Source organism: Apteryx mantelli, chromosome 1 (genome assembly GCF_036417845.1).
Source record: "Apteryx mantelli isolate bAptMan1 chromosome 1, bAptMan1.hap1, whole genome shotgun sequence".
Taxonomy (NCBI): Eukaryota; Metazoa; Chordata; class Aves; order Apterygiformes; family Apterygidae; genus Apteryx; species Apteryx mantelli.
This window is the reverse complement of record NC_089978.1, coordinates 58,909,587-58,926,674: the sequence shown is the minus strand read 5'-3', so window position 1 is coordinate 58,926,674 and position 17,088 is coordinate 58,909,587. Positions and strand designations below refer to the sequence as shown.

General features: G+C 36.8%; 1 protein-coding gene across 4 annotated transcripts in view; it reads left to right on the top strand.

The window, feature by feature from the left end:
• UGGT2 (UDP-glucose glycoprotein glucosyltransferase 2) overlaps positions 1 to 10,902 on the top strand; it is a 105,557-nt gene extending 94,655 nt beyond the window's left edge. For 3 of the 4 annotated variants that reach the window (XM_067293441.1, XM_067293435.1, XM_067293454.1), the window contains 6 exons: positions 231 to 413; positions 1,620 to 1,780; positions 2,073 to 2,187; positions 6,808 to 6,924; positions 7,874 to 8,018; positions 10,048 to 10,902. In XM_067293441.1, the coding sequence (XP_067149542.1) occupies positions 231 to 413; positions 1,620 to 1,780; positions 2,073 to 2,187; positions 6,808 to 6,924; positions 7,874 to 8,018; positions 10,048 to 10,070 (744 nt within the window). In that variant the 3' untranslated portion in view covers positions 10,071 to 10,902. Of the gene's footprint in view, positions 1 to 230; positions 414 to 1,619; positions 1,781 to 2,072; positions 2,188 to 4,025; positions 4,590 to 6,807; positions 6,925 to 7,873; positions 8,019 to 10,047 lie in introns of those variants that run through there. The other variant, XM_067293448.1, reaches the window with a different exon arrangement.
• The last annotated feature ends 6,186 nt before the right edge of the window (positions 10,903 to 17,088 follow it).

Here is a 17,088-nt window from a genome sequence, read left to right as displayed (position 1 = left end):
ATATTATAATAATTTATTTTCTGACAAATTCTTATCAGCTTGAAAGAAATGCTTTTTTGTTTATGAAGCTAAGGGTACTGCTAGAACTAAAGAAATATTTTAAAAGAATGACTAATGTAATTAATAAGGTCAACAGAGCTGTAACTGTTTTGCAACATTTTCTCCTTTTCCTTTTAAGTGCTTGTGTGTCACATACACATGCAACTAATATTTTTTGGATCTTCTTCTAGGATGTTATTCCTCACATGGCTAAGAAATACGGATTCAAGTATGAGTTAGTACAGTATAAGTGGCCCCGCTGGCTTTATCAACAAACAGAAAAGCAAAGAATTATCTGGGGCTACAAAATTCTTTTTTTGGATGTTCTTTTCCCTTTGGCTGTGGATAAAATAATATTTGTGGATGCTGACCAGGTAAGAAAAAATAATATTGTATAAATGTATCAGTTGGTCCAGTCTTATTCCCTGTGGCAGCTTCATCCAAGTGTTGGTCTCATAAGACTATTGTAGTTGTATGAGCAGAACCAGTAGTGATACATAACATGGAACAAATTCATCTCACCTGTCTTCAGTCATCTAGAAGTTAAGAGTGCCAGCTCACCTAATTGCCCTAAACAGCCTCTAATGTCAGTGAAAAGACAAAGGCACCTGGAGAGGTATGTGCCACCTTAAATGTGCCTTTCATCTGAGGCTCTCTGGGTTGATTTTGAAAGGATCTCTCCATTGAATATGGAAAGGGTCTAAGGTGATTAGTTTACACTGGTTGTCCAACTAAAAGTTGGCTAAATTTTTTTAAGATGAATCCTGCCTGTTGTTCTTGAATCTGTAGCAGTGTTTCACTGATAAATGAGTATCTCGTAATAAACTCAAAACCAAAATGCTGTCTGAAACAGATGAGAGACTGAACAGTTAGTCACATGATTATTAAAAATCTCAGAACAAACATTATGTATTTTGGTCCTTTTCCAATGCTTGTGGCTAAATTAAGTTTAGATTTAGCAATCCAAACTGCAACTTTGAGCCAATTCATCTGGATACAGTATTATTATTGGTCATTTGTCCTAACTGTTGTAAAGGATTTCTGTGTACTCTGAAGAAAAAATTCTTACCACTGATAAATTAGATTAGTGGGGTTTGAAGGAAGAATGATTGATTAATAAAGAACATTTGTAAAATGTCCTGAGAACCTGTTCTTAAAAGTACATTTCTACTAGAAGATTTTTAAAAGTGTTAAATCATTTTGCTGCCTTAATTTTTGAGTGCCCAAGTTTATGTAACAAGGAAGGGGATTTTTTTTAGAAGGGAGATGCTCAGTAGTTTCTGAAAATTATACTAATGCATCAAGGAATTTAATATTGTGCAACCAAAAACACTGCTCTATAAATTAAAAATACTTTGTTTTACACAATTTGCTTATTAAATATGATCCACAGATGGCCACAGAGCAAACATTTATTTTTTTACTGAACAATAATTAGGTAGGTTGCATTCTAATGGAATAATGAGTGGTTTCTCAGATTTTTTAAAAATTAAAATTAAACTTCAGAAAGTTTGCTCCTGTCACATGCACACCTTACAAACATAAATTATAAAAGTAAATACAGGTTTTCTTTTTTTTAGATTGTGAGAAGTGACCTAAAAGAACTTAGAGATCTAGATCTAAATGGAGCTCCCTATGGATACACGCCTTTCTGTGACAGCCGTACAGAAATGGATGGGTACCGTTTCTGGAAATCAGGATATTGGGCATCACATCTTGGGAAAAGGAAATACCACATTAGGTAGGAAAACTTCTACATATTTTTTGCAGTTTGTGAAACTGTTTAAAATGTTGGTATTGATCACTGAGGCATACAAAAGAATTGCATTATAGTAGATCTCAAACAGAGGTGAATAAGGCATGAATTCAGATGATAGATTGACTTCACTTCTTCTATAGTAGCTTTACCTATTTTCTTAAAATCATATTCTTTTAATATGTGGACAGTATTGGTTTCTCATTATTTCTTTTATTGAAGTTATCAAAAAAAAGGTGAAACTGCACAAATCTTAATTCATTTTTTATTTTTATAGTGCCTTATATGTTGTGGATCTTAAGAAGTTCAGAAAGATTGCAGCTGGAGACAGGCTTCGGGGCCAGTACCAGGCCCTTAGTCAAGATCCAAACAGTCTATCAAATCTAGATCAGGTATATATGGGTTCAATAAGCGATTTGTTTTTTAGTTTTCTTATCTTTCTCAAGATACATTGGTTTATTTTGTATCCCAAAATCTATATTAAATAATTCTCAAACTAGTTGCCATTTACTGCTTTTTTAGTATGTTTTCAGGTAGGCATATGAGTACTGTTAGAAAACAGAATACTAAATAATTATTACTGTAAATGATCCTTTTATACGAAGAGCACTGAGGAAAAAATAGCATGGGGACAAATGTACCCAAACTGTATTGCACTGCTGTCCTTTATTTGCAGTTGTTCTTTGTACCTTTGTGCTTTTTTAATGATAACCTTCTATTCTGATAATGATAATTCTTATTTGGCAAGCTCTTTTCTCTATTTCTTTTTTTTTCTTTAACATAAATTTAATTTACATAAGCTAACTGCTAATGGCACTACAGTGGTTGCTGTATCTCACAGAATCACAGAATGGTTGAGGTTGGAAGGGACCTCTGGAGATCATCTAGTCCAACCCCCCTGCTCAAGCAGGGTCACCAAGAGCACGTTGCACAGGATCGCGTCCAGGTGGCTTTTGAATATCTCCAGAGAAGGAGACTCCACAACCTCTCTGGGAAATTTGCTCCAGTGCTCTGTCACCCTCACAGTGGAGAAGTTTTTTCTCATGTTCAGATGGAATTGTCTGTGTTTCAGTTTGTGCCCATTGCCTCGCGTCCTGTCACTGGGCACCACTGAAAACAGTCTGGCCCCATCTTCTTGACACCCTCCCTTCAGATATTTATATACATTAATAAGATCCCCTCCCGAGCCTTCTCTTCTCCAGGCTGAAGAGTCCCAGCTCTCTCAGCCTTTCCTCATAAGAGAGATGCTCCAGTCCCTTCATCTTCTTTGTAACCCTTCGCTGGACTTGCTCCAGTAGTGTCACATCCCTCTTGTACTGGGGAGCCCAGAACTGGACAAGTTCTTCAGATGTGGCCTCACCAGGGTTGAGTAGAGGGGGAGAATCACTTCCCTCGACCTGCTGGCAACACTCTTCCTGATGCACCCCAGGAGACCATTGGCCTTCTTGGCCACAAGGGCACGTTGCTGGCTCATGCTTAACTTGGTGTCCACCAGCACTCCCAGGTCCTTCTCCACAGAGCTGCTTTCCAGCAGGTCAGCCCCCAGCCTGCACTGGTGCATGGGGTTATTCCTCCCCAGGTGCAGGACCCTGCACTTGCCTTTGTTGAACTTCATGAGGTTCCTCTCTGCCCACCTCTCCAGCCTGTCCAGGTCTCTCTGAATGGCAGCACAGCCCTCTGGTGTATCGGCCACTCCTCCCAGTTTTGTATCGTCAGCAAACTTGCTGAGGGTGCACTCTGTGCCTTCATCCAGGTCATTGATGAATAAATTGAGCAAGACTGGACCCAGTACTGACCCCTGGGGGACACCGCTAGCTACAGGCCTCCAGCTAGACTCTGCACTGCTGATCACAACCCTTCGTGCTCTGCCTTTCAGCCAGTTTTCAGTCCACCTCACTGTCCACTCATCTATCCCACACTTCCTGAGCTTGCCTATGACCATATGGGAAACAAAAGCCTTACCAAAGTCAAGGCAGACAACATCCCCTCATCCACCCAGCCAGCAATTCCATCATAGAAGGCTCTCAGGTTGATTAAGCATAATTTCCCCTTGGTGAAGCTGTGCTGACTACTCCTGATCACCTTCTTCTCCTTCACATGCTTAGAGGTGGCCTCCAGGATGAGCTGTTCCATCACTTTTCCAGAGATGGAGGTGAGACTGACTGGCCTGTAGTTGCCTGGGTCCTCCTTGCCCTTTTTGAAGCCTGGAGTGACATTTGCTTTCTTCCAGTCCTCAGGCACCTCTCCCGATCAACATGTCCTTTCAAAGACGACTGAGAGTGGCCTTGCAATGATGTCTGCCAGCTCCCTCAGCACTTGTGGGTGCATCCCATCATGGCCCATGGACTTATGGATGTCAGGTTTGCTTAAATGATCTCTAACCTGATCCTCCTCCACCAAGGGAAAGTCTTCCTTTCTCCAGACTTTATCCTTGGTCTGTAGGGTCTGGGATTCCTGAAGGTCAGTCTTAGCAGTAAAGACTGAAGCAAAGAAGGAATTCAGTATCTCGGCCTTTCTGTATCTTTTGTCACCAGGGTCCCTGCCCCATTCAGCAGTGGGCCCACATTTTCCCTAGTCTCCCTTTTGTTGCTGATGTATTTGAAGAAGCCCTTCTTGTTGTCCTTGACGTCCCTTGCCAGATTAAGATGAAAAGACTGATATAACAGCAGCAGTCAGGTCTTACCTGAAAAACTTTTCTGGACAATAGAATAAATTATCATCCCTGTATCTCACACTTAAAGAGTCCTGATGTGATGAGTTGTATTTTTTCATACATTGTCTTATCCGTATGCGCAATGTGTTTTCAGAAGGACCCCTAAGATTCAGAAACTGGACATAAGGGTTCCAGGATAATGCTGCTTCTCGGAAATAGTCATTAGTTTTGCCTAAAATTCTCAAAATATTAAAAAAAACTGTGTGTTTCAATTTTAAGCTTCTTATATTTTCAATTACAGCATAACTGTTGATAGTATATTCTCTCTTGTAAGTCTGTTAGATCAAATCCAAGCCACCTAAGTATCAGCTACCCATCTCTCAACACATCGGTACTGAGAATAGACATTAAGGTAGCTAAATCTTGGCAGAATGGAACTGGAATTAGTATGGAAAGGGGAATACTTCAAAGAAGCAATGCATACATGGTAATCTGCGTTCTGATTGTATTGACACCTTCTGGCTTCACTGCTCCTGGTTACACCAAATACAGCATCAGTTCCTAAAAATACGACGACAATACTATACATTTTACAAGAGTCCTGGGGGTCTTTTATCTACTGATAGGGATGCTTGATGATACTTTTTTGTCTTTTGATTTTATTTATTTATTTTTAAGTAATTTGTAATCCTGTTTGCACAGTTTGTGCTGTACAAACTGCCCTTCTCAGGGGAGAAACAATCTTCCCTCACCTCTTTCCTGATCTGCCAGCAGGATGGCATCTTAGCCAGATTTTGTACCCCTTTAAAATGATACAGGTTATCTGACTAAGTGTGAAAACTCTCATATTATAAATCATATTGAAGAACAACCTTTAAATGTTGCTTGTGAAACAAATGAAGTTCTTCATTTCAGATGCTTACATATTTTGAATGAAAAAGAATTCTGGCACTTACAGCAAAAACAATCATCTGGTTTTACCCTTGTTCATTATTTTTCTGATTCATTAATATTTCCTCTTTGATCTTCCAGATGTATTTTAGTGTTTTTGACATGAAGTCACTTTCTTTTGAAAGGAGAAACAACTTTAGTCTAGAAATATTAAAATTTTCTAAACATATTTGCTTCTATTTTCTTTAAATCCTAGAGTTAATAGCTGATTGGCTTTCTAAATGAAATCACAATTCCTGAGTTAGTACAGTAACTCTAAGTTTTAAATTTACAAATTGTTATATGGAATAGGAAGTAGAAAATAGCTACAGAGAACAACAGAAAAAGTCTCTTCTGTCTTGAAATTGGGATGATGATAAACCATTTATTTTATCTGTGTAAAATTCATAGAAGGTTTTCAAAAAGAAAACATTTAAGTTAATGTTGATGTCTTGATTCTCAGTTTATTGCTATTTGATTTAATTTTTCTGTACTCATGTCAAAATAGGTTCAGTAATTCTATGTCTGTATTTAAATTGCATGCTATTTGTAATGCAACTATGTACACTGTCTTATTCTGTCATTTTTAAAAATGTGAACTGGCAAAATAAGACATAACTAGTATGTCTTTGGTGCTGACATTTATTTTTTAAATATAATGTACGGATTGTGCATGTAAAGAAGCTTATGAATGAATGTACCAATTACACCTATATTATTTTTAGTGGTGGCCAGAGTGCATGCAGTGTTTGCTTGCCTGTGACTGTGTTTATTTTTAAATGCTATTCCCTACATCTAGCATGTATGAATATGTTCAATGTTTTCATAAACATCTCATATATTGAGAGTGCCTCACTATACAATAAAGGTGAAAAACAAGAAAATTTAAGTTAGGTAAGGAAGTTAGCCAGAATAGTGGTTTAGTGGCTTTTCCTTTTCAGATTTGTATTTCTGGAAACGGTTTTCCTAAAAGAAGACTTAAATTTAGAGCAGTGGCATAATCTTGGATTATATGCTTTTGAACTGTTTTTGCAGATTTCAGGAATAGAAAGATGGCTAGGTTTATGCTTTAATAATTTCACACAGTTTAATTCTGCTGAGTAGTACTTATATTAAGACATGCAGTATCTGAACCATAAGTATTAGACAGTACTGTTACTTATGTCTGTCCTTCCTTAGCTTGACATAAGTACGAGAAAAAATTACTTTACTTGAGAAATAAGAGGCGGAATTGGCCACAAAAAGTTAGTATTATCAGTTTTGAATCGACTTGAAAAAGATCTAGTTGAGCATGTAGAAGGAAACTTTGTAGAAATGATAATAGATATCCTGTGGAGTCTCTTTTAAGTAATTGTACTGCAGTTCAGCTCTTGATAATCAGTTACCTCAAAATCCAGTGCTAATTTATGATTTTACAAAATTTGTACAGGATCTTCCCAATAATATGATTCATCAAGTAGCTATTAAGTCTCTCCCTCAGGAATGGCTTTGGTGTGAAACCTGGTGTGATGACAAATCCAAAAAAAAGGCTAAGACAATAGACTTGGTGAGTTGATTTTAAGTTAAATGATTTTCATAGATTAAAAAATTGGCTACAATTACTGTGGCTTTTGAGATTTACATATGTGATTTCATGGAGTCAGCCTCACTGGAACACAAGTTCTATTTGGATAAATCCATGAATATAATGTACATACTTAAAATACTACTTCTCCTTTCCTCTGAGACCTCTCCCTCTTGCTGTGTATGACCAAATTTGCATATGTTGAAGCTGAAAACTGTACCCCAAAATTAAATGTTGCTGGCTGTACTGTACCTCAAATCAGGGTTTTTCACTTCTGTATATGTATTTTCCCTTGTTTTTTTCTGTATTGAGCCTCGTTAGTAGAACCAGTTCACAGTTTATTGTGAATGTTGTGTGCTGCTATTGCACCCTCTAGAAAGCAGGTTCCTCCAGAACCTAGTGTTTTAGAGGACCATTATTTGGTCTTTTTTTTCTGTCAGTCTTATCTCTATAAACTGGAGATAAAGCATAGTTTAAAAAGCATAATGTTGAGGAGACTACACATTTGGAAAGAAGAAAACATTTCTTCTTTGGGTGTTGAAACAGAGAGGAAATGTTCTTCTCTGTCATTATTTACCCCTGCCCCCTAATTTTTTTGACAGTCCCCACTCAGTGCAATGTGATACTTTAGAGCCAGAATTCTGAAGAAAAATAACCATTTAGAATCTGCTACAAAGATTAAGTATATGAATTATATAGTTTTCTTTGTCTTTACAATTTTTAAAGTAATTTTTTTTTGTCCCATTCATGGGTACTCTTCTAGAAAGTGGAAGATTAAAATTAACTACTAGACCATCTTTCAGTCCTCTTTATGATGTTCTACTGTTTATCTTCACTGAGGCTGAGGAGGAGATCACTTACAGTTCCTTGGAAAGGTGATGTTGTCACATTTGTTTTATTTACACATAATTAATATATTTTAAATTTTCAGTGCAACAATCCCCAAACCAAAGAACCCAAATTACAGGCTGCTGCCAGGATAGTTCCTGAATGGATTGAGTATGACTCTGAGATACGAGAGTTAATAGCAAAAATTGAAGAGGAGAATAAAAATCGAACATCATTCTTTCAGAAAGGTAATTTGCATGCATATTCATCTATTAACTCTTTAAAATAAATACTAATATGATTGAAATGAAGATTGTAGTCAATAGATACATTATTGTATTCATGTAATTTTCCCTCTCTTAGCGAAATTTTTTAAGAGTTGTATGATGCTTTTCTACATGGGAATTACACTAAGAGTATAAAATCTTTTGTTTCATGTCAAAATCTAAGAGAACAAAGTTTTTTTTGTGTTGTATTCTTAGACCACGAACACAACCAACTGGTCCATGTGATTTGATCCACAAATATTAAATAAAGCACATTAGCTTTGCATTCTGTGAGGCATAACCTAATGTTTTTTAACTCAACATAGTCTGCTAAGCAGCGGGTTACAGAGTCTCTATTGGAATATAATAATTTCATTAGTTCACAATAACTCTTTCAAAAATTTGAGTCCTCAGAGTCATCTGTATTAATTCAGTAGTAGAGGTATCCCATATATTCTTTCTGCTTGAAATTTGCTTGAAAGCCACTTGTTTAATTCTCTAGTATGAAATTTTGTAGTTTGCTACTCCTGTTCAAATTTCTTAGTCCTATTGACCCAGTGCATATTCAATTTATAAAATGTGAGAAATTTTAAAATAAAAGACAAAAGCTGTGGTGAAGAGTATCTTTATAAGGCTCCGTCACTCCAAAATTAAGAATGGCCAAATATTGAAGCATTAAGATAAATGTGATAGTTGATATGTGCTGGTTTGGTGAGTACTGTTTGTCTCAGCTTCCCTTCCTCCTACGTGAGCAGAATTGTCCCCTTCACTTTATCATAGTTTCACAGTCACAGTCTCCCCGCTCGGACAGTTATGCGCCTCTCCTTTCAGATGTTACTCATTCTCTCCAGAAATTTCCATGTCACTGTCCTCTTGTCCCATAGCTTTTCTGTCTTCAGACCGCAGTTTTCAGGTTTCCTCGCCTGTATCAGCCTCCAGTCCTGTTTTCTTTCCTGTCGCCCCACGTCCCAGTGTGCTCCACTCAGAGGCACCAAAACCCGGGTGCGTTTTGGCAGTTTTCCTCTCTGCATCACCCAGGCCAGAGGGGGGGAACTGAGAGCACAGACACTGGGGGCATTTCTAGACTGGAGTCACTGGGAAACGGTGGGAAGTCCTGAGAAGGCTGCTGAGCTTCTCTGAACTGCAGTTTTCTAATATGTTATAACATGGCCAAGTTTGGGCGATTTGTCACAGGGATAGAAATAGGCATCTTGGTGCCAGTTCAGATCTCCGCTGGAACACATGGGAATGCTGCTGCTTCTTAAATTAGAAATCAACAGAATGTTTTCATGGACAAACTAGTATATTTTTTTCCTAACTGCTGGTGTCAGAAGAAGCTGAAGTTCTCAGAAATAAATCTAATGTGGCAGATACCTGCCATGAAAACAACTTTTAATAAGGACTGGCAAAGTTACTAAGAATTGAAAACGCAATCTGGTATGCCTACAGGATGTGGCAGGCAATTTTCATAATAACATGCCACAGTGCTATGCCTAGTAGCATATACTGTTCCTTTTAAAAAAAAAAAAAAAAGTGAAATGACAGTATAAATGGGGTTTTAGATTACAAATAGGTTTTTTTTGGTTTTGGGTTTTTTTTTTACTTTTTTAGGAAAATAGTTGTAAACTGGGTTAGTTAAATGGCACAAGAAGAAAAACACAAAAAACCTCAGGACTTCTGATAAGGTGTGACTGCTTGGAGTAATATGTGGTCTGCAAAAGCCTCTTATTTGTTTAAAAAAGATGTTCTCAACTGTCCAGGTTGAAGAAAAACTTAGCAGATAAATATTGAAAAGACTCTAAAGTCAAAAAACAAAGTCACTTTTCATGTTAAAGAATTTTTAGTAGTTTCCTTCTTTGTGAAAGCTTATGGCCAGTTTTTAGCGAGGCTTTAAAATGAATTTTGTGTTTAGGAGTAAATAAAAAGTAAAGGGCTTTCTCTGTGTTTTACAAAACTGGTCATTAAGTCTCATATAATTGTTTTATATATAATTTTTTTTTTTTGGTTGCAGGTCTTAAGCACGATGAACTTTAGCATCACCTGTAAACAGCAATGGTGACAGCTCAGTAGTCTTCTGTGAAAGACTGAATGGAAGTTCTGAATGTTACATTGGCACTATTTTTAACATTCTTCAATGTTAAGTCAGATATTTTATAACTTATAATGTTATTTAAAGTTTTAAATGAAAGAAAAAGAATAGAAGAGACAAATCCCCAGGTACTTGATATTTTTAACCAGTATAGAATAGCTTTCCTAATTTTTTGGTTTTTATTTTCCTTCTCTAAAAGACAGTTTGCCCAAAGGATTTCAGAATATAAAGAATGATGTATTCAACTCTTCAAAGTTATATTGTGCCAGCTTTTTTGGGAGGTGTGGGGAGGAGGAGGATTAAATAGATACATGAACACTGTTTTATGCCTATTACATGCATTAAGCTAGTGTATTTAAATATAAAGAATTTTGATTATATGTCTATAATTTGGTCCCTGGAGAAATGCTGTGGTCACAAGACAAATTCTTAGTGCAGCAAAGTTATCATGTAAGAAGTAGCTTGTTAGTGGAATTTAAACCACACAAATCTCACTAAATCAACTTTGAAGCTTGCTAAAGCAAGGATTTTTAATTTATTATGCAGCTTGCTGCACCCTTATCAATTTAAAGGAATAATCTCTGATTCTTAGGCTGTTTTTGGTCAATTAAATAGTACGTTGTAGGATTGCATTATCTTTTTTGTTTAAGATGATTTTCCAACCAGTGTGCGTATCAGGAAGTCAGTACCTGCAAGCTGTTTCCGCTCAGTTTTAATCATCATCATTCTGTTTAAAATTTGAAATAAAATAATAAAATTCTTGATTAATTCTGACTATTGATGTTGTCTACTGTAATTTTATAAATATATACTCACATAACTATTGATCTAATGGGCCACTGACATTTTAATCCTCAAAAACTTGCAGTCAGAAAGTTCCTCCAGTATGCATATTTGGAAACAGGTAATTTATTAAATTGAAATTTTGAAAAATTGAAAGAGTCTTAAATACTGTGTTGCTTAGGTTTCCTGGTTTTAAAATAGACTGGATATTACCACAAATTCTTTTAAGAACAACTTAATGCAGTCTTTCAATCTGAATGCACATAATTATAGAAGATAACGTAATTTGCACTAAGTGGGTGAAATCTCCATCACCCACTCAGTGATCATCAACCCATCTCCATCAGTTTCATAATATTTGCATACCAGCAAATAAGTGAATAAATAGTAAGAAAAATGAAGCACATTTTTATGCACTGTCATTGTTCTCAGGTGGGGGGCATTTAAAATTGCATACTGTAAGAGCACATCTTTAGAATCAGGCTTTACTGAAAGTTTTCAAGTCTTAGTAATATGAGATATGCAGATCCTTACAGGATTTTATACTTATCTTTGTATTACGTTTATGCATTTTAGTAGTCTTAAATATTTGAATAATACAGTTTTAACATGTCACATATGGATTTTGAAAGCTCTTTTTGGTAGGCATTTTCTTTGTAAGAAGCACCCAATGACATATTTTTTCCTGTGTAACCCAATAGTCATAGTCAGATAATACTAACTTCAGTCCTCTTAAGCTCTCCCATTTCACTACAATATTTGTCTTGTTACACTTCTTCTATAACATAAAGTTAAGAATATCAAGCAGTGAGTGAAACACTAAACATATGTTTTAAGTTGGTATGTTTTATAACATACAGATGGGCATATAATAGACTGAGCAAATATGTGCACAGTTACTATAAATTTAATGTGTAGCAAGATAACAGCAGATACTCCATATACAAAGAGTAAAAAAAAAACCATTAGTCAACTGCTTGCTGTTTGTGGTTTTTTGTTTTTTTTTTAAACTTACATACTGGCATTTAATTTACAGCAGTGTTTCACATTGATCTGTCTTGGAATTTCAAACTTAAAGCATACATTAGAAAACTTTTTTTAACACAGATGTTAAAGGTTCTGTATCTTTAAGAAACCTTAGTTCTCTTTCTTTAATTATGATTATCTGTGTGGGAAACTTCTGTTACGAAGTATAAAAGGTGGATAATTTATGCAGTGATTTCTTGTTCATTTTATCTGTAACATTCTGTTCTTTTTAAAATTGGATTACTTCTACATGCTTTAAAAAGAACTATCATCTCCTTAAAAAACAATTTCCTTTAGATTATTTAAATGATTAGAATATAATTTATGAAAAATGTAATTTTCTGAAGATAGATACTTTGAAGATTTAAAAGGTTTCATGCCATTTTCTACAGTGTAGTATATGTTTGTAAAAATGTTTTATGGCTTTTCTTTTTTCTGAATAATAATCATATTTTCAAGGAAAGTTCTTTTTTTGAAATGATGTATTGGTTTATAAAGCAAAGAGGTCCAGCAAATATATTAACTACTTTTCAAAGATCTGTTTAAAGCAGCACTTTGAATAATTAGCATATCATTATATTTTTAATAATAAAAGAATGGATTGTATATGTTGTACAAAATATTAAAGATGTCACTGGAGAAAAAAACTATTTTTTGTTCTCGTATTTTATAGTATACAATAAATATTAAATGCTTGGTTAATATACCAATGGAAAAAATTGCCGCAATTCCTCAAATGTCTTTAACTGCTGAAGAAGTTGTTTATGCTGGGAAGCAACAGCAATATTCAAAACTAAGAATCTACTGTAGGGTAAGACCGTAGAGATACAGAGAAAGCTTATTTCTAGTTTCAAATTTGTATGCTCTACCATATGAAAGGGAAGAAAGCACATCCTGTATAATAGGAATATTACTGAAAACTGGTTCAAGTCAATAAAGCAGCATAGTAATTCTGTGTGATGGTGGACTGTACAAATTAAGAGATTATATAATTTGTACTAATATTACTATTTCAGTGTCTTTTCTAGAGCATGTTCTTAATGTCAACAAGTAAGCCCTATTAAAAAAGAAAAGGAAGAAACCAGACAGTAGTGCAGTATTGTTGAAAAGATGGAGCTTCTGAATTGAAAGTATTTCTCAATCTTTTAACCTTGTTTTAAATCAAACTCCTGCCTTCAGACCAAGAATTTAGCTTTCCAAGCTCAATAGATGATTTCTTCTTTCCTAGTTATGCCTTGTCATTATTATTTAATATTTTGAAATCTAGATTTAAGCATACACAGGAAAATTTGAGAGGAAGTACTGAAATGTTGTTGATGGGATAACAGTTAATATCTAATTTTATTACATTGGATCAAATGCTTAATCAGTTTAATCCAGCATTATGTCTCTTAAAGAGATTAACACTGAGCACTGAAATTGCATAGTGCCATATACAGGTTAACCTGCTTCCCACTGCGATCTTTACTAACAACACTTAAAGTGTTAAGAGATGGGTAGGGGATTGCGATCTAGACTGCATTGGTTTCTCTAGTAGCTGTTTGTCAGCATTTACATTTAGACTGACATGTTAACTAATTTGTTTTCATGAAGACCATACTCCTCGCCACAGCATGTTGCAGTCGGTTTCTGCTTCCACCATGCTCGAGGTGGCGGATGGGGTGAGTACTAGCTGTAGCCTCCATAAGCAGCTTCGGCTGCAGGGTGGGGAGGCCATGACCCTCCCTTCCCAAGGGAGGGCCTTCCTCAGGGCAGCAGAGCTGTAGCTACTCTCTTTGCTCAGGCTTTTGCACCTGTTTGGAAAATAACACTTTCTTCACTGCTTTTGTTGAAGCTTTTCTGCCTAGAATTGCTCTGAGGCTTGGCAGTAGCCTTGTGCAGATGCACTCTCGAGATGTGTGGGTTTAAATTCCCCCCAACCTCGAGGGATTCAGGAACAACTTCTGAGACAACTTCTGAGTGCTCTCACTGAGAAGACAAGGACAGTCTAGTTCTACCAGCCTAACTCTTAAATTTGGACTTATGCTAGCTATTCAATTCTGAATTTTAGACACATCCATTTGAGATAGTTCCTAGCAGCTCCTTTAGACATTTCTCAGCCTACTGGGTGTTTTAAGTCTCAAGCTGGTTTGTGAATTCCCATTTTGAAGGCAGGAATCCAATACCTAATTACGGCCATAATCTCTACCTAAATTGCTCTCTACTGCTGGTGGTCTCAGTTCTTTTGCATTTGAATCCTTACTCCTTTGAATGAAACATTTTGGCAGCTTATCATCACACATTGCCAGAAGCCTTGAGAAGTGTTTCACATAAATAGCTTCCTCCAGTAACACTCTTCAGTATATCACCACGTTTTGGCTCTGACACCAGTAAATTATGGATGGGCAGATGGTTTTGAAAGTGCCTTTTATAAAACAGTGAAATTAATTTATTTATATTGGCCTGGCATTAAAAAAAAAAAAAAAAAAAATCCAATGCTGAATTCTTTTCCATGCAGAAGTTTTTAGGAAAAAAAGAGAGATGCAAACAAAAATTGTAGAATTGGCACATCTGCTGAACTTTTTTTTAATCAGATGATGATTTTTCTCCTTTCCCCAAAATCATGGTCTTATAGGGATGAATATTAATGAAATTGTTTAGTCTCACTTTTATCTAACCCTTGAGGTGTTTAATCTCCAAGGACACTGTACCATAAAAGTCAGTTTCCTGGTCTAGGCAGATAGGATTGAGCTGTATGTAGATGTTGCAAGTCTGCTACTCCTTGTGCTAGTCACCTTGTGAAAGGCTTATAGTAGACAGTCTGAGCACAAGTAGTACAAACTGCATCCTGAGGCAACAGATTTTGTGAAGAGCAAATGTTTTTGCTTTCAGCTGTTTTCTTTCATGACAGAACAGTGCAGGTGAAAGAAGTAACCAAGCTTCTGCCTCAAGGGGCAGAAGAGTAGTGACTTTTTCAGCAAGGTCTTTCTTCCTCCCAGGTTCAGTTCTGAGAGGCTTTCAGATATCTTTAGCAAAAGGGTCATTTGCTTTTGGTCAGCTCATCCCCTTTACATTGGTTTTTACTTCCAGATTGAAAGTGATAAGAACTATGGTATTAGTACAAGTGGAGTAACAGGCATTTAAAAGGTTGATGATACCTTATGCTAAAGGAGTCTTGATTCAACTTGACTGTATCTTCTCTTCAATGTAAATTTGTCTTTGTCCATATGAGTGTATGTAACATGTTTTAGTAGTAGTGTTTGTTGGGGCCTGTGTTTTAGCTTCTCATTCAAATGTATAAAAGGCCTATTGTCATTCTGCTGTGATTTACTTTCCATACAGACATACCAGGTTTTCAATTCTTTACAACTTTGCCAGCCCTTAATATGAGCTACTTTATAGCAAGCATCTGTCAGTTAAAACAGCAGGAAATTTGTTTTGCCTCAAAAAATTTTTTTGAGTGCTGCAAGAGATGCACCTTTCTTCAGTCTTGTGGAAAATTGCCAAAATTTGGCCACTTTATAAGCCCTGATAAACAACTGTTCAGATGTTCTCTTGGCTTCTGTCCCTATACACTGCCTGTCTGTGCTCTCCTTAGATAGTTGGATGCTCTACTTAAAGCTATTAGCCTGAAAAAACACCCCCAAACAACAACCCAGCACTCATACAACAACCCAGCACTCATACAACTTCCTCCCCAACCCCTGTACAGTACACAGCCTACTAGAGCTGTAAATATACATAAGACAGTATACTGTAAGTTGCTTTCAACCAGTAAATACTAAAAATTAGCAGTTTATAAGGAAGAGGTTGGGATGTTACCATGATCATAAAATGCATATTTTGATGACTGATAGGAGCCATTTTACTTATTTCACACTCATCTATACATGTGTATAGCATGCATATATATACACACACACACACTTTGGATGACTTCAGGCAGGATTGCCACCTAGACTCCATAGATACAACTCAGCTTTATTTCTTATGTTGCTGCACCAGGGTCATACTTGGTGACCAGATCAAGCTCTCGGTGGCTTCTTTATGGCAGCCGTGAATAGACATGTTCAACAAGGTCACTGATGTATTTCAAGCCCTAGTGGAGCACTTTGAGGGCAGACCGGCCCTGAGTCCCATAATGCAGTTTCCACCCCAACCTCTTACCCACTCAGCCTTTGCAGAGATGGCAGTGCCTCTCCTTCTTGTCAGCTGGCCTTGAAGTTTAGCTGAAAGAGCTAGTATCTGAAGAAATCAAAGGATGTGGCTGTGACAGCTAAAGCCTGCCCCAGAGCTATGAGCTATACCTCTCCCTATAGTAATTAAAACATAATTATAAGCCCAATCCAGTGCTTGTTGTATCTCACACCCTAAGCAAAAGATAACCATGGCAGAACCAGAGCAGAGTCCAAACCAATTTCATTTGTAAAAAAGGGTCTTCCTCAGACTGACTGACACAACACAGTTTATCTTCTGAACAGGAAGCAACTGCAGCACCCCAACTGTTAACCATCCATGTCTGCTAGCGATTCCTGCTCCCCGCTCCCTCACTACAGCACAGCCTTCTTCTCTAGCTGGTGCGTTCTTTGCTGATGCAATTCCCACCCTTCTCTGAAGCAAAAATTCTTTGTCATTAACAAGAGCTCCCTTTCAACCCTTCTCTGCATCGTGTGAATATGGAGGCAGGCCCCTTGGAGGCACCTCACCCCTCAATACAAAATATTCCCACACTCTCACAACAGAAGCCATGGTAGGTATTTCTCAAGGACAAAGCAGCAGTAAGATGTGACATGAAGGTTTCACTCTCTGCAGCTCCTTTTCCAGGCCCCAGGAACACCTAAGGTGCTGTCCCCAAAGCTAGTGAAAACTATTGAGGAGTTGTAAATTAATTTTGGTCTTTACCAGATGAAGAAGAGTAAGCAGACACCTGCTTAGGCAGAGTCTGCTGTTGTGGCTCCTATTATAATGCTATATGATAGCATTATAATGCCCTCCTCTATAGCTGAGGACTTAAAGGTGGGACTCTCGCAGGCTCCTTCACACCTACCTTGGAATTCTGCTACTTTCTTCAGCCAACTTGGAACATTCACTGGATACACAATCATTGTTCGAAGTCTTTTTCATCATTACTTGGACTACCTGCATGTCTTAGATGTACTACACGTACTCAGCTAC